At 36.0% G+C, this 22,828-nt stretch overlaps 1 protein-coding gene across 1 annotated transcript; it reads left to right on the top strand.

The window, feature by feature from the left end:
* Positions 1–1,234: 1,234 nt before the first annotated feature.
* On the top strand, positions 1,235–16,286 carry CSTA (cystatin A). Its single transcript, XM_003763629.2, has 3 exons — positions 1,235–1,359; positions 14,259–14,360; positions 15,994–16,286. The coding sequence occupies exons 1-3, from the start codon at positions 1,282–1,284 to the stop codon at positions 16,120–16,122; spliced, it is 309 nt and encodes a 102-aa protein (XP_003763677.2). The 5' UTR covers positions 1,235–1,281; the 3' UTR covers positions 16,123–16,286.
* The last annotated feature ends 6,542 nt before the right edge of the window (positions 16,287–22,828 follow it).

Here is a 22,828-nt window from a genome sequence, read left to right on the forward strand (position 1 = left end):
TATTCCTTTAATCTCTTTCTCAGCTCTTATTGCTATAGCTAGCATTTCTAATACAATATTAAATAGTAATGGTGATAGTGGGCAACCTTGTTTCACTCCAGATCTTATTGGGAATGGTTGCAGTTTGTCTCCATTACATATGATGCTTACTGATGGTTTTAAATAAATGCTGCTGATTATTTTAAGGAAAAGTCCATTTATTCCTATACTCTCAAGTGTTTTTAATAGGAATGGATGTTGGATTTTATCAAATGCTTTTTCTGCATCTATTGAGATGATCATATGGTTTTTGTTAATTTGGTTATTAACATGGCCAATTATATTGATAGTTTTCCTAATATTGAACCAGCCCTGCATTCCTGGTATAAATCCTACTTGATCATAGTGTATTATCTTGGAGATGATTTTAGAATGTATGTTTTAAAAAGAAAGAACTAATTCATATGTCCTATGTATCCCCAGTACAATGTCTTGCAAATAATAGATATTTAATAAATGTATGTTGACTAACTGGCTGATTCAAGTTATTGACTGGTAGATTGAAAATTTAGAAAGCTAGTGCTATATGCTAGACACTATGTTGGATACTAGAGGAGAGATCCAAAAGTCTGATCCACAGCTCCTGCCCTAAAGAAGTTTCCACATAACTTCACCGTAGGTTGAAAGACCAGCTCTGCTTGATTTCAAGCAAATGCAAATACTAGGTAATAAAACCCATTAAAAAAAACGCTGTAGAATAAAGGATTTTCCTCTGTACAGTAATAGAATATGAGTGTTTTAGAAGAATATTCAAGACCAGAATCTCACCTATTTCTTGGGGAAGTGAATGAGGGAGAAGAACATTTATCATTACTAAAAATGAACAAGTATAATTTGGGGGGGAAAAAAGTATTTGCAAATTTGGGGCTATTACTTTCAACATAAAGCAGACACTCCCCTTTTGTTTAATTAGTACTTTTGAGAAGTCCTCCCTGGACTGAACCATTCACACAGAGAATAGAGGGTTATTTTTCCTTGCCCCTTTTAAAAAAGGGGGTTGGGAGGCAATTAAATATTAAATAAATATTATATGACAAAACTTTATATGTGTGTTCACAAATTAACAAATGATAACAGGTGAGTAATAAGTCATTTATTTCTACACCCAAGTTGGCGGTGTTTTACTACACACCCTTGCTCTTACTGGCTGTGAGGAGAGCCTCTTTTCCTTTAAAAGCGGAGTCAGAATGACTTACCTTATCATTTCATTGTTTCAGTTCCAGCATCTCTTTCAGCAAAGAGATGACCAGCAAAATGATGACTGGAGGCTTAAGCGAAGCTAAAAGTGCAACTCCAGAAATCCAGGAATTGGTTGATGAGGTAAGGTGGTGCATTCTATGGAAGGAAAATCTAATTGAAAATAATTGATTCTGGTTAACTTCATAGCTTGTCTCTGTCTCTCTGTGTCTCTTTTTCAATTAATGTTAGTTTTTTTTTCCCAAAGAATTAATTTTTAGGTTTAATGTTCTCATTTACTAGTTTATCCATTGCAACATTTTCTGTGTTCAGAATTCTTCAGAGTTCTTCAATAAAGAACTAGAAATAGATAGTCATTGACTTGGCGAATGATTAAAATCATGTGAGACATGAATGAAATAAAACACTCATGCCTTAAGACATGATTATGAACAATTTAGAGAAGCATGAGAAGATTTATATGAGATTATGCCAAGTAGGAAGAACTGAAAAGAAAATGTATATAATGTCAACAATAATGTATATCTGGTAGTGACAAAAGCATTGAGTTAGAAGTCAGAGAAAGTGGATTCAAATCCTATTCTGACTCCTACTACCAGTATGAACTTTAGTAATTTACTTAATTCTATTGGATCTCAGTTTATGTAAATTAGAGTTGGTATTCCCTGATGTCTTTTCAGCTCTAGATTTATGATTGATTCTATGAGGCATAAAAAGAAAGGACCAAACAAAACCCTGAATACTGTGTGGTTATAATTACTAAATTTGGCCCCATAGAAAAGATATGAGAAGGCATTTTTCTCTCTTTGCAGAGGTGAGAGACTATGGGTTTGGAATGTTTTCTATATCCCAGTTTCTTAAACTGTGATTTGCGACCCCATGTTGTATCTCATAACTGAATGTGGGGGTTACAAAATTATGATTTATTATCAGTAAATGTATACCTATTTTACATACCTATATACTTGGGACCATATAGACAAAAAGGGGTTATAAAAAGAAAAATTAAAGAAATCCTGCTCTAGACAGCTTATGAAATAAGTTATTGCTTCTATTCATATCTTTTAAATTATATAATGTTTAATATTTTGGAGCCAGCATCTAGTCCCAGTTCTGTTGTTTAATCTGTAAAATGGAGAGGTTAGAATAGGGATCTCTAAAGGCCCTTTCAATGCTAACATTCTTTGAGTCTATCATCCTTAACTAAGTTTTTGAGGACACTTTTTAAATTTTATTGGGTGGAATCAATCTATAACTGAAGTATAGGATCATTAACAATTTGATGAATATTACTTCAAAACCACTAGAATAACCTTGTTTGTTTTGTTTGGTTTGTTTTTAAAACCATATTGCAAAAGCAAACCTAATGGTCTCTGATTAATAATACAGACAATTTCCAAGCAATAAAACAAATTCTGGTGATGATAATTCTACCCTTTCTGACCAAAATGATAAATTATTTGTGTTTCTATCTCAGTTATCACCTACAGATAAAAGTTTAGCATTGATGTAGGCAGAAAGAATATACAAAGAGAGTGTTTTCATTTCATTACTTGTGGCTCAATAACCAAGCAGAGGGTACAGTTATTCTATCTGTAAAGTCTACATATTAATTTTCTTCACCTGTGACCACAAAGCAATGCACTTAAGTGCTCCGGGTCTCAAGTTTCCTCACTTTTAAAATGAGATGGTCGAACTACATGACTCTTTATATCCTTTCTTCTTTCTAATGTTGAGTTTTGACTGAAAGGGTGTGAGGAAATGCCTATCCCAATAATTTGTGTGAAGTGGGCTTGTGGCTTCCAGATGAGCATAGAAATGCCTCTGGGTCCTGTAACAGCCGACATATGTGGTATAAGAGAAAGAAGCCTTAACTGAGTGTCAGATGATATGGGTTCTAGACTCAGCTTGGCCCTCTAGTATTTTTGAACTCAGTTGATCCTTACTTTTCTCATATGTCCACATGGGATATCTAGATCCATCTCCTGATAATAAGGCATAAATCCATAGGATCTGAGGCCTGGCCTGCTTCTGTGAAGAGCAAAGAGCTACACCTATAGACATACTTGGGAAAAGAGCTAAACAGGCCCTGAACACCACCATGTTGATCTCCCCAAGAGAGATACCAGCCTAGAATTATTTCTATCTGCCTGTGTCTGCTAAATATCTGTGATTTACAGACAAGAATATGGATTTAGAAGGTTTAGAAGTAGAGTCACTTCCCTGGTCACTCTTAAAGGCTTACACTCACCAACTTAATGCTGCTCCAACAAATCTTGATTATACAAAAGACTATCACAATCAAACTATTTATCTAAGCAAGACAGCAAATGAACATTGGAAAAGTTTGATAGATCAGCATATACTTAAAATACACATATGAATGAATTTTATCTGAGAGCAAAGATATTTCAGCTCAAACCAAGAAAGAGAGAGAATGTTTTCATCCAGGGAGAAGGCCTCTTCCCACTAGGAAGCCAGGCTAGTCATCAGGAATGATTGGAGGAGATGGCTTTCCTTATGTGATTGCAGCTTCCAAAGTCATATCACACCTTCTCTCCACCAATGAGGAGTCATCTTCCTCTGCATAATACACACACACACACACACACACACACACACACAAATTTCCCCAATGTTGAATGGAAACCCAATTACAGGAAAATGAGAAAAATAATACATATGCAACATACCTCAGGGAGTCAAAAGAGATAATGCCTGAAAAGGGGTTTTTCTGACCATAAATGATGGTTCAAATGTAAGTAGGTCATCAATATTATCATTACAATTTACTGAGCACAATGAATGAAATTTTCCAGGCAGCAACAATTTGCATGGAGACCTTGTATACAGACTATGTGCTTCAATATATGAACCAGTTCCATGCTGGAAGGATGTCTCTCAAGACGGAATAGATGTAATGGGTAGAATTCTGAATTTAGAAATAAATCTTATGTTTAAATCTTACCTCTGATACTTAGTAGTTTGTAAACTTTAGACAAGTAACTTCCCTTTTCCAAGTCTAACTTTATCTACATAATAGGGAAAATAACCTGTGCTTGGTCCCTTGCTATTTAATATTTTTATCATTGACCAGGATAAAAACACAGGGGACATGCTCATCAAATATTCAGATGTCCCAAAGCTGGGAAAGATAACTATATTACAATACACAGTATGGCAGAGTCAAGATATAAAAAAGATCTCGACAGGCAAGATCACTGGGCTCAGTTCAACATGTAAAATCATTTTTGAATTTGTATCATCAGCACTTAGCACACACTAAGAACTTATGAAATAGTTGTTTATTAGTTTAAGGTGCAACAATTTCATAGGTACAGGTTGTAAGGATTCTGCCCTCCAAGAGCATATATTCTGAATGAAGCAGAAAAAGATAATAGGAAATGTGACAAGGCAACGAAGGAAAAGGAACTGCTGTCATATGCTACCTTCTCAAGTATTAGAACTCTGGCCTTCTTTCAGATGCACCTATAAAAAAAACAGCCTCCAGCTTCCAGGAGTTTCCATTTACTAAGTTTCCATAGTGACTTACTCTTATCTCCCACCTTCTGACTGCCCATCCACTGCGAATCCAAATACACATGGAAACTTTATTATGATGAAAAGAAGGAAGGCCAAAAAGAAACACAGACAAGCTCTATAACTTTGAAAGTTCTATACTGAATTTATTACATATTTTAAGGAGAACTCAAGCTGTATGTAGTAGAGACTCCTGTTCTACTATACACATATGGAAGGCAGGTGTTCAGTACATAACATATACTTGAGAGTTCCCTTTCATCTCTAGATCTATGAACCTATATTCTATGACCTACTCTGTGCTAAGGTCTCAGAAAGATAGAAAGATTTACAAAAGAAACTAACTGCCCTCATGGAGCATCCATTCTGATAAATTAGACAACATAGTTGTATCGTTTAGTTTTCTTTATGCAATTCCCTTTGATCTATTTTGACTGAATTTTTCCCCAGAATTGATGGGTAGTTTGATGTTTTTGTTGATATTCTTTACTCAATTGACTGAATCAACTAATTAGCATTATATGGATGGCATGGTGATTCTCAGTGGCTATGATAGTAGAGGACTGTTTTGGCGAATTCTACCCAGCTACAAAGGTTTGGGGGCAGCTAGGTGGCACAGAAGATAGAGCTCTGGGCCTGGAATCAGAAATACTCCTCTTCATGAGATCAAATCTGGTTTCAGACACTTATTAGCTGGGTGACCCTGAGCAAGTCATTTAACCCTGTTTGCCTCAGTTCCCTCATCTGTACAGTGAGCTGGAAAAGGAAATAGCAAACCATCCCAGAGTCCCTACCCAAGAAAACTTCAAATGGAGTCAAAAGAGCTGAACATGATTGAAGTGACTGAACAAAAAAAAAAAAAAAAAAAAAAAAAAAAGGTTTTGAATAGCAGTCTAGCACCAGAATATATCTGCTCTCCCAGGACCAGATGATCAAAGTACAGAGAAACTTATCATTAAAAATGTCAACCACAGGTGTTAATTTCTTTAACCATAGCAAACATCAAATAGAAATGCATTGGGGTTTTTTTGGATTTTTTCTTGTGAATTATTTTATTTTTTTATCTTCTAATTTTTTTTAAATATATGGAAATATATTTTTCAACATTCATCCTTACAAAATCTTGTGTTCCAAATTTTTCTCCCTTTGTTTTCCCTCCCGCCAAACAGCAACTATGTTAAACATGTAATTCTTAATAGAAATTCATTGTGAAAGATACTTCAGAAACTATGTACAAGTCAGCCCATTTCTGTCAGTGGTTTCCAGGAAATGACAGTTTTTGTTTTTGTTCAGTTGTGTCCAAATCTTTAAGACCCCACAGATCTCAGCAAACCAGAGCCTTCTGTCCTCCGCTATCTCTTAAAGTCTGTCCAGGTTCATGTTCATTGTTTCCATGACACTATTTATCCCATCCTCTGCCTTCCCCTTCTGCTTTTACCTTCAATCTCTCAACATCAGGGTCTTTCTTAAAGAGTCCTATTTTCTCATTATGTGGCCAGAGTATATAAGCTTTAGTATTTGACCTTCCAGTTGCAGATATACTGTTTAAAATCAATAATAAGGGTTCCTGTTTTATTAATAATTACATTCATTGAATATAAATTTCCTAAAAAAGGTTGCCACCAAATAAGATCCTGGGAAACTGTGTGAATTAACTAAAGATTAGGAAATAATTTAGAAATGCAGAGTTGCTAAGTGGAGTAACACCCTGGTTTCAACACTAATAGCAATTATTTCTGGTAGCCTGTCATTCTTTCATTATCATCTATAAAATTTTTATTATCTATGGATGTCATTATCATCTATAGGTTTTTTTTATTTTTTATGAAATCAAGTCTATGAAGTCAGTGCTATGAAGCACTGAAGGAAGTAGATAGATAATAGGTAGTTGTTAGATAAATATGTCTAAGACAAAGAGCCAATATCAATCAATATCAGCTAGATAGTCTTTTCATTTTCTTTAACATCACAGTTCTGAGGGAAAAATAATTCAACAAATTTCAAGTGCTCAACTTGGCCCTTTAGGAGATCTGGGTTCAAATCCAATCTCTGACACTTAGTACCTGTGACTTTAGTCATGCATGTCCTTTAACCCCTTTGTGCTTTAGTTTTCCCATTTATAAAATGAAGGGGTTGGAATAGATGACCTCTCCGATTTCTTCTAGCTCTTAATCTATGAGCTTACCAATAACGAGTTGTGTATGGATTTCAACATCATGCAAATAGTTGGCACATGCCAAGCAAGGGCCCACCCTAGACTTCCTTATCCCTGGATACCACTCCACCCTTGAGGTCTCCAATAAGGCCCTTCCCCTTTTGGATCTCAACTTCTTTACCTGTCATCTCATCCACTCCCTCATACCTGTTGAACCTGTTTTTTACCCACTCTGGGATCTCCAAGCACTCAACCTCTCCCACTTCATTAATTCACTATAGACTAGCTTTGGCTCCCTACCCACTCCAGATTCTAGGCTTAGTCCTTTTTAATGTCACCTTCACTATCCTAGGCTGTCATGACTTTTTGCCATTCTAGTCCTCAATTCAGGTTTTGTTTCAATGTCCTACTTCTCTTTGAACTCTGTACATCATTAGACATAATAATCATCCCCTCTTTTGAAAAAAAGATATATTTTCTTTTTTCCATCACCTTTATTTCCCTTTCTCATGTAATGAGATATTCATTGTAGCAAAGAATAAAAAATAAAAAAAATTCAAAAAGTCTAATCAACACATTCATCTCATCCAACAGGATATTTAGCATTCTACACTCATAAGTCCTCACTGAAAAAAAAGGGGGGGGGGGAAATCATCTCATCTCTTCACTTGGATTCTGTATCATATGGTTCTCCTACCTTTGCAAACAATCCTTCTCTTGTTTATTCTTCCTCTGGCTTCCATTTCTTAATTTTCATTCTTCCCAAGACTCAGACTTCAGCCTTCATTTTTATTCTCTTAGATCAACTCATTCTCTGTTTCCTTGTTTTCTATTGAATTAAGTCCAAATTTCTTTACCTGGCTTTCCAGGTCCTTTATAGGTAGGGTAGCTCTCTGTCTACAACAGCAACAACAACAAAAGATATTAATCATTTGCTGCCTATAGACTACTATGCTAAGTAGTGAGGGAGAAACTATTTGAGAGAAGATAGAGTCCCTGCCCTCTCAGAGAATAAGCACATTGAAGTGGAAAGAACAATTAGAATTTATTCCGGGAGCAACCTGCTAGTGCCTAATGGGTGTTATGGGAGCCACCTGTTAGTGGCTTCTGGGGATCTAATTCTGACCAGGAGAATCAATCCCTTCATGTAAGAGGATGATAATGATACAAGGAATCTGAGGGGGTAGTTGCATTCTCTGGTCTCTTTCCTCTTCCCTCTTCTCTCCAATTTATTTCATTCCCAATTCACAAGCAACGTCTGTTTCAGTAAAGGCTGATTTTCCATTCCTTCAAGTGTGTTATGATCCATAGCTTTAGAATTGACCTGCCCCTGCACACTTAGCCATGGTCCTTAACAATTCCCCATTTTTTGTTTTATAGAAACACGATTTTTTCCCCATCAACAGCATGGTCAGTAAGTTTGTGCATTGGCTGTCATCTGAGTCCCCATGCCAAGGAATTCAAACAGCACTAAAAGAGTCTTTTCTGTCCTGTTCCTCTGGATGGTTGTAGGGTGAGATGCTATAGCAGGTGTTGAATCTTGTGAGATGTCATGGAGGCAAACTTTCTGACAAACAGAAAAGTAGGATTCTAGTCAGAGTAGGCATTTTTCATAAGTCCCTCATCATTATGTGTTATGATCCACAGCTGTGGGGGCTTTCAGAGAATTGACCTGCCCCTTCACACTTAGGCATGGTCCTTAACAAGAATTAAGGAACATAGATTCAAATCACATTTCTTCCATTTGCTAAATATGTGACAAGGCAAGTTTGTAGACTTTTCTGAGTTTCAGTTTTACAGCTCATGTGTAAAATGAATTAATCAAGCTAGATAGTGTTTAGGCTCTTTTCCAGCTTATGATCAAAAGTACCTTCTGATCAAACACTAGAGTTAAATTTTTTTTTAAGGTACCTTCACTCAGCTCTTTTCAACAATGAGGTGATTCAGGTCAGTTCCAATAGACTTGTGATGGAGAGAGCCATCTGCATCCAGAGAAAGAACTGTGGGCACAAAGTGTAGATCACAATATGGTATTCTCTCCTTTTTTTGGTTGTTGTTTGTTTGCATTTTGTTTCTCATTTTTTTCCTTTTTGATCTGATTTTTCTTGTGCAGCACGGAGGTGGGGAGGAAGGGAGAAAAATTTGAAATACAAGGTTTTGCAAGGGTAAATGTTGAAAACTATTTGGGTGTATTTGGAAAATTAAAAGCTATTATTATATTTTTGAAAGTACCTTCTATTCTATCTAGTCATAAGAAAGTCTGCCCATTCCTGCCTCCTTTCTTTTGCCTTGGTTCTTCTACCCTATTCTCTCCCCAAATTCTCCAATCCTGTACTGAACTTCCCTCTCTAATTTCTTCCTTTTACCCAATGAAATCCTGGCCCATGTATTAAGATCTTACAGAATGATAATTGAACTCTAGGTTCCTAGATTACTGCATTGGCCTCCTAATTAATCTTCCTATCTCAGGTCTCTTACCATTAGTCCTTCAAACTGTTGCCAAAGTAATTTTTGTTAAGTGCAGGCTTGACAGTGTTATTCTTCAGTTAACTTTAATGGTTTCTTATAACCTCTAGGATAAAATTTTAAAATGTAATATCTGTTTAAGGTTTTAAAACCTTTATAAGTGCTATCCACATCCAGAGGGAGAATTATAGAGACTGAATGTGGATCAAAATATAGTATTTTCATTTTTAGTTGCTGTTGTTTGCTTGTTTTTTTCCTTTCACTTTTTTTTGTGCTTTTGATCTGATTTTTCTTGCACATCATGATGAATATGGAAATATTTTAGAAGAATTATACATTTAACCTGTATCAGATTGATTGTTGTTGTGGGGAGTCTGGGAGAAGAGAGGGAGGCAAAGTGAAAGGGGGAGAATCAATTCCTTCTTTATAAATAATGGAGCTAGATTTGATGATTTCTAAGTCTGCTTTCAGCTCCAACACTCCAGGAGTCCATTATTATCTCTTGTCTGAGAATGTTAAAGGACTTTTAAGTTAATTAGTCTACCTCATTTCACAGATGTGGTAACTGAGGCCCAAAGAAGTGAATCAAGCAAGTATTCACTAAATGCCAAGCAATGTACTAGGTCTTCTGAATACAAAGAGAAAAGCAAAATAACTCCTGCTATTAAGAAGTTAACATTCTTTTTTAAATAACATTTTATTTTCCCTCAATTGTGGTAAAACAATTTTAAAGATTTTTTAAAGTTGTTCCAAATTCTGTACCTTCCTTCTCTTCCATCCCCTTCTCCATTTCTGAGATGACAATCTGATATAGGTTGTACATGTACAATCACATAAAGCATTTCCAGAAAAATTGAAAAAGAGAGAGAGAAAAGAAAATAAAAAAGGAAGGAAGAAAGTAAATAAGGAAAGAAGAAACAAAGGAGTGGGGAGAAAGGCAGGAAGGAAGGAAGAAGGAAAATGAAAAAATAGTATTCAAACTATCATTTTTTTTTTTTTTTTTACTCTGGAGGCAGATAACATGCTTCATCATAAGGACTTTGGGATTATCTTGGATCATCATATTGCTGAGAATAGCTAACTCACTCACAATTCTTCAATGCAGAATATTGCTGTTACTGTGTGCAATGTCTCCTGATCTTAGTCTTTTCACTTTGCACCAGTTCATGTAACTCTTTCCAGGTTTTTTTGGACTCATCCTGTTTGTCATTTCTTAAAGCACATAATCACATGCCACAATTTGTTCAGCCATTCCCCAATTACAGGTATTACTTCAGTTTTCAATTCTTTGCCATCATAAAAGGAACTACTATAAATATCTTTGTACAAGTAGGTCCTTTCCCCTTTTTTCGAAATCTCTTTGGCATATAGACATAGCAGTGTTATTGCTGACTCAAAGATGTGCACCGTTTTATAGCCCTTTGTAAATAGTTCCAAATTGCTCTCCAGAATGCTTGGATCAGTTCACAAAGGAATCAGTCCTTTTCATTGAAGAAGACAGCACATACAGATATAGATATATATAAGTACATACAACCTTTGCAGGAAAGGCACTAGTAACTGTGGGCATCAGAAAAAGGACTCACACAAAAGATAACATTTGAGCTAAGTCTTGAAGGAAATGAGGGAATCCAAAGGTAGGAGTAAAGGATAGTATTTCAGGATGGGAAATAAATCATCCGGAGTCACAAGGCAAGTGTTTAGGCTAGCATTTATTAAGCACTATGTGCCAGGATCATATTAAACTATGGGAATAAAAAAACAAAAATGAAACATTTTCTGTTCTCAGGGAGTTTATGTTCTTTTATTAAAGACAAGTTGTACATAAATAAGTTTATACAAAATAAACATGGTCAGTTGCTGTTGGGGTACTGGGGGCTTCTTGTAGAAGCTGCCACTTAAACAATTTTGAAAGGAAACTGATTTTAAAAAAAAGATCTTCCATTGTCTAGTCCAATGATCTTTCAATTTTATATCACCATCTGTCTACTGCCATAATGAGAGACTGATTGATCAAAATGAAAATGAATAGTTCTGAAAAATATTCAACCTTAAAAATGTAAAGGGAATTTGTGAAACAGTGACTATAAGGACTTGCTTTATTATGGGTTTGTGTGTAAATATTTCTCTTGTGTTTATCACTGTACATATATTTATTTTGTAACTAGGTGTATATATACACACCCAAGTATAGTCATATAAGCATGTGGTTGCCTTATGCAACTTTGTATTAGAGACTTATTTCTAGTGTGAATTCAGGACTTGGGTACATTTTGGATATTTCTTTGGTTTGTTAGTCTGTTGCCCTGCCCAGATGACTTGGGAATTTTAGGATGTGTTACTCTTCAGAGAAAGTCCTTTACAGGTACCTCAAATTCAAAACATGAATAGATTTATCCACAAATGATTAGAAACAGAATTTTCAACATTCTAGAAAAAAGAAATAATACACACCACTACCCAACCTAATTCTGTCTCTGACTTAGAATACTGGGAGTTCACTTACACACACACACACACACACACACACACACACACACACAGCCTTTCCCTTTTATCTAAGCCATTTTTTGGCTTCCTTGTAGTCCTTCCTCTCCAAAGCTCTTCTATACACTTTGAAACTCTTTCATATACCACCATTACCACTATTGATAGTCAAAAAATATCAACAGTATTTTTTTCTGAGGAAGAAATCCAAGCTTTCATTAGTCAGATGAAAAAATGGTCAGAATTAATATTAATTAGAAAAAATAAAGCATTTCTGAGTAATCACTTCACACCCATTAGGCAAAGTTGACCCAAATAAAGAAACATGGCAAATGCTAGAAAGGCTCTGGAAAACAGGTACATTAATATTTCACATTTGGAGCTAGAAGCAAGCTGTTTGGGGAGTCAGATTCTCAGCTTGTGTAATCCTCTTTCTCCCTTCTGTTTTGTATATAGAAATGTTCTTATTTGGTGTTCATTAAGTTCAGAATAAAAAGGAAAAGGAAAAAAAAGGCAGGAGGAGAGAGAAAAGGGAAAGAATGACCTTTCTCAGATTATCGAGTCATCATACTGAATCTTTTTCCAGTTTGGGGAGTTTGTTACACCCTTGCCCTGAGCTCTAAATTATTTTTCCTCCCTTTCCCTGCCCCAGATTTGCCTGCTATCTCCTCCTTAGGAACATCTGAAAGAGGGCAGCAAGCATTCATTCTGAAGCTATTTCAAAGTTAGTGGGATGGATGCTCAGAAACTGTTCCAGAATCATTCAAACAGTAATATTCCCCTCCCATCTGTATGGAGTCTAAAGTATTATTTGCTGTACCTGCTTTCATTTTCTTTACGAAAACAAACTCCAAATGGGGTCATAGAGAGTGAGACCAAACTGAAATGACTCACCAACATTTTGAAGAACCACTAGATGTGTACTGCTTGGACCCATAAGTTGCAAATAAGTCAGTTGCCTATTAGAGCTGTTCAGAAGCAGAATGGACTGACAAGTGGAGTTAGTTGCTGTCAGGTATGCTATAATGAGGTTTCCTTTCAGGTATGGATTGGACTAGATAGCCATTGAGATCCACTCCATCTCTAAAATTCCTGCTTCTCTACAACTTTGTGAGGTCTTCAGGGGATCACAGGCTCATAGAGCAGACTAGGAGTAATTTACCTTTCTGTGTGTCAGGGATCCCTTTGGCAGTTTGGTAAAGCTTATGGACCCTTCCTCTGAACAAAGCTTTTAAATGCATAACAAAAAAGTAATTCTACTTAAGATTACAAAGGAAACTAAAGTTTAATGAAAATAGAGATGGAATTTTTTTTCATATCTGAGTTTATGGGCCCCTGAAATCTATTCATAGGTTTCTTGGAGGTCTGTGTACCCCTATACTTAGAACCCCTATAAGTTGTCTAGCCAATCCTTCATTTAACAGATGATTTGTCAAGATGAAATAAAGAGAGATGACTTTTCCCATGACATACAAATGTTTGAGGTGGAAGTTGAAATGGAGTCCCCTGCCACCAAAGGCAGAGCTCATTCTCTATATCCCACTACCTGTCAATGCCTCAAGTATTGTCCCTCCCATTGAGAGATAAGGAAGGCATTTACATTTATTACAGTTAGTTCCATTCATATTTCCTTGAAAACCAGGGATGCCTATTACTTCTATACACTTTTAAGACTTTTCATAATAATTAGGTGTAAATCATGGAAGTTCTATTCCAATGCTTTATTATAGTGTGGAAGTGATCCTGGTTTCTCCAAAACTATGCCAGTGAAAGGTAAACTTTAGCAGGCCCTATCTGGCCAGAAAGATCTGGTAACAAATTGCCTGTTGAGTAAGGACCAGCCTAGATTAATTATGAAAGGTCAATTATCAGAAAAATGATGGATTGTAGATAAGTATATATATTAGCTTTATTAGGTTCCTTACCAGATGTGCTTTGCAGCATCTGAGGGTCAATGACATATTAATCAATCAATCATTTATTCACCATTTAGAGGAAGTAATTGCAGTTGTTATTGATTCCTTCCTTTTGAAATTATTTTTATGTATTTGCCATTTACTAATTTGGGAAATTATTGTATTCTTCCTCATAGAATATTAATCCCTTGAGGGTAGGACAGGTTTTTGTGGTTGTTCTTTGCTTGTTTGTTTCTATCCTTGGAACCTAACACAGTGCCTTAAACACAGTAAGCAAAAACACAGCTTTTAAAAAAAATTTGTTTAATTGTTTTAAAATTATTTAATGAATTGGGGGAAAAGAAGGGTTTGTTTAAAGTTTCCATTCTTGTCAGTGTTGCATTGACCACTGAGTAGACCAAATCTGGTACTATTTTCAGATAACCACTAAATATTTTGTCCTCCTATATTTTCTTAAGATAAAACCAACATTTGAAGGAAAGAACAATAAAAAATATGAAGAATTTAAAGCTGTAAGTTACAAAAGCCAAGTAGTTGCTGGAGTCATGTATTATGTAAAGGTAAGTTTTCAACCAGTCATTTAACTCTAACATACTCTCCTCAGTTTTATTTCTATTTGGATGTATATAAAAATGTTGGGATAGTTTATCTTCTTCCTATTTGAGTAACTGGAGAAAATAAAGTGCCTGCCCCCAAGGAAATATAAAGTGATGGCATGGTAACTGAAAGCCAAAAAGGCAGAAAGGAGGAAGGGACTTTGGGAAGAGATTCATGTCAACCTGGGAAGAAAAGAAGGACTAACTTGGTAGGTTTTACTCTTATATTAAACCTGAAAGATGGCAACCAAAGAATAGATGATGAATTGAAGGAAGGAAAGAGGGAGAAGAAAAAGAGAATAATAAAGGCTCTCACTGATGGGATTCTAGTGGCAGTCAGAGAGTTGTAGAAATCCCCTTTTGGTTGACCCTTGTCCTTCGTGAAAGAATTCATGAACCAGAAGAATTTTAGATGACAAAAATGGAAGTTTATTGTTGGATGAGAAGTCAGCTTTGCTAGAAAAACTGATTTCTTCAGTGGCAAAGTCTTATTAGGGAAATGGAGGCTGGCACTGAGAAGAGAATATCTTCTCAGCGGACAGGAGTGGTGGCAGGTAATTATGCCCTATTCCAGTCTTCCACAAAGAAATGAGTAAACAGAAACTTGATTTTATGAGCAGATCTTGGCAGGGTGCTGGGGGCAGTTTGAACTGATCAGACCAGGATCTCCCAATTGAAAGCACAAGATGTATAAAGGCTATAATTTTCAAAAAGGTTTCAGTAAACATAAAAAAAGGGGAACCCATATTTTTGCATGACATATGAGCTTTTTCTACACATTTCAGAACATAAAATCCTTAAAAATAAATGAAACTCTGGGACAGAGGCACAATTCAAATTCAAAATAGTCGTTGACTCTGATATTAAAAATTAGTTGTTTAGGTATTCAAAAATCCAGGTGTTTTTAACAACTGGAGTCAGTTGTAGTATAATGAAAACAGCCCTGGTTTTGGGATCAAATTCTAGCTCAGTTGCTAATTACCATGTGACCTTGGACAAAGAAAGGAAAGGAAATGGAAGAGGAGGGAGGGGGTAAGAACAACTATTTATTAAGGACCTATTATGTGCCAGGCACTATGCTAAGCTCTTTATAAATTTTATCTTATTTGATCCTTACAACAATCCTATGAAGTAGATGTTATTATCATCCCCATTCTGGAGGACTGAAGAAATCTATGAAGGAAGCTGAAGAGGATTAAAAATATCTAAAAGTCTTGTTAACTCCAGACCCATTATTTTACCCACTGTGTCCCCTCCCTGTCTTTCAAGTAGCTTCTGGACAAGTGACTCTCCTCCCTGAGCCTTAGTTTCTTCAACTACAAAATGAACAGATTGGAATTAAGACCCTTTCACCTTTTAAATCTAAGGTTATATATATATATATATATATATATATATATATATATATATATATATATATATATATTTCTCCAAAGCATGAATAAACTCATTGATTGGTTAGAATAAAAATATAAAATTCACATCAGAGATCATCTAGTCAAAACTCCTATCTAAAATAGAAATGCCCATATAATGACTCTGAAAGGTGAGAGGTGCTGGTTGGAATCCATGTGACTAATTCTCCACTTCTTTGCAGGTATGTCTTGGGAATGATGAATATGCACATTTGAAAATATACAGACCTCTCCCTCACACAGAGAAGCCAATAGAGCTGGTGGACTTCCAGATGGGAAAAACCGAAGATGATGAAGTGACTTACTTTTAGAGGCATAGTCTATATGTTTGTTTAGTTTCATGAACATCCTGTATCAATGAGAACAATTGAAACAAAATATGGATTTTTTTAGAGGAAGGGGAAAGGAAATATTCAGAAGTAAAGTGATATGAAGTAAAAAGATATCAATTAAAGATTTTTAATCAAGTCTGAAATTATTTGCTTTAAATCATTTCACATCTCATCTCACCCCATAGCAGATACTGGTTTTCCAATAGTCAAAGAGCATTAGGTTACACTATAGAACTACTGAGCAAATTTGTGTAGTACCCTCTGTGGGCTCTTTCCCCAACTTATACTTATAGTTATGGATTGGTTTCCCAGAAGAGGGGACTTCTTCACTTAAGTATGTACTCACCTAATCTAAGACAGAGCTGGAAGCTTCTTACTTTAATGCCCTGTAGTTCTAGGTCTAATGACTCTAGAGGAAAATAGAAAAGATAGTCATTTTAAAATTTCCTTCTGTCTTCTTTTCATGAAGAGAAGTTTTGAACACTTAAAATATTCTTTATAACACTACCACCTCCACACTGCCCTCTCTGTAGCCATACATTTTCAAATGACCTTTCAGTATTCTGGATCTTCTCTGAACTGTGTCCTGGGGTTCACAGATTCTTTTCTTTTCTTCTGTTCCCTATGGACTTTTATCAGGGATGGGTTTCGGTGTTTCATTATCCTTAATATATCAGGTCTACAAAGATTATGAAGCTTTCTCTTACCCTAGTAACAGTTCTCTCCTATGTTCTATACTAAATTGCCTCCTTCCTGGCTACATTAGTCTGAACCAGGGAAAGGTTTAGTTGCCTTGGCATCATGTTCAGGAACTCAACTTTTGAAGGATTGTCTGGGAGGAAGGAAGGGTTACCCACTTCAGCTTTAATGTATCTGTGAGTCTACACCCTTAAAATTATAGCTTGTGAGTCTCCACCAGTGCTTTTGCCTTTAATAGTCAATTACCAGAATTAACTCAATGCAAATTATTCACTAAAATGCCATTTTAAGAATGATAGCTATAAAATATCCCCCCTGCCCCATAAACCAGAAGCATACTCTCCCACAAAACCTCACATCACTGGAGTGAGCACACAATTAGAGAATATACAGAGTCAAGTAGACTCATATTTCTATTGCCTCAGGACCTGATCTTTCTCTTCTCTTGATGTCCTCACAAAGGACACAATATTTCTCCTGGGGATGTGCTATTCCCTTTTAGAGTCTGCTCCTTGATTGTATGAAGTGGGAAAAAAGCTACATTCCCAGACACCATGCTCGATGAGAAAGGGAGAAGAGAGGAAAAAAAAGTCTTCCATCTCTCAAAAAAAAAAAAAAAAAAAAGGAGTTGTTTTCTCTCAAGAACTAAATGGTTCTTCCTTATTTCCTCCAGAGATCAAATTCTTCAGGGACATCTCCTGCATTAACTTTTGCCTGGAGAGTGTCTTTCTTTTTCAAAAACCATCAAGGATATAGGGATCCTTCTGCTGCCAAAAGCCCCATAATGTCATCAAGCTTGACTCAAGAATTTTTTCATGTCTGATAAAGTGAAAACAAAAAAAGTCATTTCTTTGTCCGTTGTTTAAGACCTTATCACCTTGGCTTAGCTGTACCAGATCTAAAATTATATTATAGAGCAGCAGTTACCAAAACCATTTGGTATTGGCTAAGGAATAGATTAGTTGATCAGTGGAATAGTTTAGATTCAAGGGACAAAATAGTCAACAACTATAGCAACCTAGTCTTTGACAAACCCAAAAACCCCAGCTTTTGGGATAAGAACTTACTGTTTGATAAAAATTGCTGGGAAAATTGGAAACTAATATGGCAGAAACTAGGCATTGATCCACACTTAACACCATACACCAAGATAAGGTCAAAATGGGTTCATGATCTAGGCATAAAGAATGAAATTATTAATAAATTAGAGGAACACAGGATAGTTTACCTCTCAGACCTGTGGAAGGGGAAGGACTTGATGACCAAAGAAGACCTAGAGAACATTACTGATGACAAAATAGAAAATTTCGACTATACCAAACTGAAAAGTTTTTGTACAAACAAAATTAATGCAGAAAAGATTAGAAGGGAAGCAATAAACTGGGAAAATGTTTTTACAGTCAAAGGTTCTGATAAAGGCCTCATTTCCAAAATATATGGAGAATTAACTCTAATTTATAAAAAATCAAGCCATTCTCCAATTGAAAAATGGTCAAAGGATATGAACAGACAATTCTCAGATGAAGAAATTGAAACTATTTCTAGTCATATGAAAAGATGCTCCAAGTCATTATTAATCAGAGAAATGCAAATTAAGACAACTCTAAGATACCACTACACACCTGTCAGATTGGCTAAGATGACAGGAAAAATAATGATGATTGTTGGAGGGATGCGGAAAACTGGGACATTGATTCATTGTTGGTGGAGTTGTGAACGAATCCAACCATTCTGGAGAGTAGTTTGGAACTATGCTCAAAAAGTTATCAAACTGTGCATACCCTTTGATCCAGCAGTGTTACTACTGGGCTTATATCCCAAAGAGATCATAAAGAAGGGAAAGGGACCTGTATGTGCACGAATGTTTGTGGCAGGCCTTTTTGTAGTGGCTAGAAACTGGAAATTGAGTGGATGCTCATCAGTTGGAGAATGGCTGAATAAAATGTGGTATATGAATATTATGGAATATTACTATTCTGTAAAAAATGACCAACAGGATGATTTCAGAAAGGCCTGGAGAGACTTACATGAACTGATGCTGAGTGAAATGAGCAGGACCAGGAGATCATTATATACTTCAACAACAATACTATATAAGGATCAATTCTGATGGACCTGGCCATCCTCAGCAACGAGATCAACCAAATCATTTCCAATGGAGCAGTAATGAACTGAACCAGCTATGCCCAGAGAAAGAACTCTGGGTGAGGACTAAAACCATTACATTGAATTCCCAATCCCTATATTTATGCCCACCTGCATTTTTGATTTCCTTCACAAGCTAATTGTACAATATTTCAGAGTCTGATTCTTTTGTACAGCAAAATAACGGTTTGGTCATGTATACTTATTGTGTATCTAATTTATATTTTAATATATTTAACAGATACTGGTCATCCTGCCATCTGGGGGAGGGGGTGGGGGTTAAGGGGTGAGAAATTGGAACAAGAGGTTTGGCAATTGTCAATGCTGTAAAGTTACTCATACATATAACCTGTAAATAAAAGGCTATTAAATTAAAAAAAAATAAATTAAAAAAAAAAAGACCTTATCACCTCATTGCCAACTATCTGACCCTTGAGCTCCTGTGATTTCATCATTTAGGCTTGAGGGAAATTAAATGATCAGGAGTCTCTAGATCAACTTTCTCTCACTATACTAGCATTTTCTGCATTCTTATGTAACTTGAATATACACTATATTCTATCAGTAGAATATAATCTATTTAAGATGAGGGATTGATTCATTTCTTGTGTTGGGTGGTATACACCCAGTACATTAATAAGAATTTGTTAAAACGAACTATCAGTTGTTCTCCCCTTGAATTTCAGGATCTAACATCAGGGAATCAATTTCCTTTTATATCCTTTCATAAGTGTTTATCCTTTTGACCATATAAATTGCACCCTTTCTCCACATCTTCCAAATTTATTTTAATATATCCTTAAATACCTTAAAAATGTCAATAGTAATCACCAAAGTAAAAGCATTTTGAAATCTGTTTAAAAAGTTAAGATTATGTGTAGAGATCTGAGTTATCAGGAGTGCAAAAAATGGTGTGATCTAGGACATTAATTTTCAAACTTTTTGGCTTCAGAATCCCTTTATACTCTTAAAAATTATTGAAAACCTCAAAAAAGATTTTGTTCCTGTGGGTTATATGTATCAATATATTCTGACCCCAGAACTAGCCAACAATCACTATACCTACTTCTTAGCATGATGAAGGCATAACGCTATCTACCAAAACACCTAGTTGCCTATTATGAATAAACTGTTTTCAAAAAAAAATGTAAGCAATTAACAACCATATAGGAAAATGCTCCAAATTATACTATTCGTAATCATAAGTCATACTAATCAATGCTACTCTGAGTTCCACTTCTTATCCATTAGTTTGACAAAGATAACAAAAAGGAAATTAACAATTGTTGGAGGAGCTGTAGAAGGACAAGCCCTGTACACATACTTTTAGAAAAGATGTGAATTGGTCTAAACATTCTGAAAAGCAGAAAATTGAAATGAAGTGTGTGGAGGGAGCAGGGAAAAGTACTCATGTGGGAACATGGAGGTGGTCTGGAGAGTAAAGGACGGTTGATCTTCCCTTTTTTTCAGAATAGAAGGTCCAGGAATGGGAAAATGGGTATCACAAGGGTAGAGAGAAGTTGAAGCATGACGACTTAAGATGAAACATAGATCGTCTGGGACTCTCTGATTTAATTCCTAGAATAAGGGTTCTAGTGCTGCAGTTCTGCAGGAACCAACCAGCAGATGGCATCAGCTTCCCCAGCTTTCCCACACCCCATTGAAATATCTCCCAGACAGTTCGAAATCTTTTTGAGAGTCTGGAAAGCTTCCTGGAAATGATGTTACTCCACTGGTTAACCCCAGAAGAATCCTCAGCCTTTTGACAGAGAGAAACCTTTCTCTGTCAGGGCCCTGGCCCAGTATTGCTGAGAAGATGCTACAGTTTGTCTGTCTGAGCAAGAGAAATACTTCTCTTCATCACATTTCTAGGGCAGACTGGAAAAAGGACAATCTCCACATGAATTCTCTCTTGAACCTAAGCTCCCTCTGATCTCATAATTCAAAGAAATTTGCCCAGATGGATTCCCACCTTATAATTCCTACTTCATCACCAAACAGGTTTAAACTACTCCTATCTGACTAAAGCATCATGATTTCAAAGCCAGAGATATTTTTCTTTTAGGCACCATGTCAGAGTGTCTCCCATCTAAATGACTACTTTCTACCAGTCCCAAAGCTTAACAAAACATATCCTTTTCAGTTATTTCTCAAATCCCTGAGACAACAGAAGGAGATTTACTCAAGCTAGCCAGCATGCTTTGATATAAAGGGATGGGGAAGCATGGAGCCAAGCACTCTCCTCTCTACAAATTTTAGCAAACCTTTGTTATAATAGACATTAATAAATGCTGCTTGCTAAGGTAATAGTAAGTGGTAATAAGCATAGTGACGGTACTGTGTGAAGCACTAAGGATACAAATACACGTTCCCTTCTTTCCTCCACAAAAGAACAAGACAAAAGAAGCTAAAATGATGGGAAGGGAAGAAGGCATCCAGCATGGGGTCATGGCAGAGAAGTCCCAAGAGCAGCTTGCTGAGAAATGAGGACATGGCTAGCCTTGGCACTCTAAAATGGAAGTTCTAGGAAAGCCCTACGACCAGAAGGTAAGGATACAATGGCAAAGGGCTCTTCCAAAGTGTGAATTTCAGGCTGGAGTGATCCTGTAGGAAGAAGAAGTTTCTGGGGCATTGTAAAGAAATCCCAACTGCAGTCTGTTAAGTGAAATATTGGGGATAAGTGGAATAGGAGAAGGGGAAATAGTCCTGCTACATTTATTCTACAAAAATGGACCTACACTCATATTTTCAGGGACATCTCTGCAATGTTGGGTGGGACTAGAACACAGGCAACCTGACATTTCCTCTAGTATCTTTTCTCTACACTGTCAGTATGGTTTAGGAGAAAGAACAACAGTGTAAAGACATTTGTCCTTTGAAAGAAGTAAGAAGTCTCATCAACACAAGGACCAACAATGATTCCAGAGGTTTGATGATTAAGCATGCTATCTACCTCCTGAGAGAGGGGTGATAGACTTAGGGAATAGAATGATACATATTTTAAGAAACAGACAAAACAGGAATTTGTTTTGCTTGACTATACATATTTGTCATAGGTTTCGTTTTTCTTTTTATAGTGGGGAGAAAAACAAAAGAGAGAAAATAAATTTTAGCTCATTGAAAATTTTTAATTTAATTTTAAAAAAGAGGATTTAGCAGGGACAGGTCATCCTTGTAGGTTTTTCTAATTCCTATTGGTTTTTTTCTTTTCTTTTTTTTTAAACATATTTCTACATTAATAATAGTATGAAAGAAAAAAGGGAAAAAAAAAAAAAAAAAAACAAGGAAAAGGGGAAACTAGGTGGCGCAGTGGTTAGAGCATTAGCCCTGAAGTCAGGACCTGAGTTCAAATCTGACCTTAGACACTTAACAATTCCTGGCTGTGGACCCTAGGCAAGTCACTTAATCCCAAGTGCCTCAGCAAAAAATCCCCCCAAAACAAAAAACCAAGGAAGAAAAAAGTAAAAATAGTACGCTTCAATCTACATTCAGACTTCATAGTTCTTTTTCTGAATTCAGTTTCTTTTTCTGGATGTAGTCAGCATTTTCCATCACAAGTCTATTGGAATCGTCTTAGATCATTGCATTGCTGAGAAGAGCTAAGTCTATTATAGCTGATCATCACACAAAGTTGCTATTACTATGTACAATGTTCTCCTGGTTCTGCTTACTTCAATAAGCATCAGTTCATGCAAATCTTTTCAGTTTTTTTCTGAAATCAACCTGCTCATCATTTCCTATTATTCATATATCATTTGTTCAGCTGTTCCCCAATTGAAAGGAATCCTCTCAATTTCTAATTCTTTGACACTACAAGAATTCTATCAATATATATATTTTG

This window comes from Sarcophilus harrisii, chromosome 3, assembly GCF_902635505.1.
Source record: "Sarcophilus harrisii chromosome 3, mSarHar1.11, whole genome shotgun sequence".
NCBI classification, from domain to species: domain Eukaryota; kingdom Metazoa; phylum Chordata; class Mammalia; order Dasyuromorphia; family Dasyuridae; genus Sarcophilus; species Sarcophilus harrisii.

What these genes read in the sequence shown, in the direction of transcription:
- CSTA (XM_003763629.2), top strand. Translation starts at nt 1,282, where the DNA reads ATGACCAGCAAAATGATGACTGGAGGCTTAAGCGAAGCTAAAAGTGCA. An exon ending in TCCAGGAATTGGTTGATGAG is followed by an intron (nt 1,360 to 14,258) that starts GTAAGGTGGTGC and finishes TATTTTCTTAAG; the next exon opens with ATAAAACCAACATTTGAAGG. An exon ending in GAGTCATGTATTATGTAAAG is followed by an intron (nt 14,361 to 15,993) that starts GTAAGTTTTCAA and finishes ACTTCTTTGCAG; the next exon opens with GTATGTCTTGGGAATGATGA.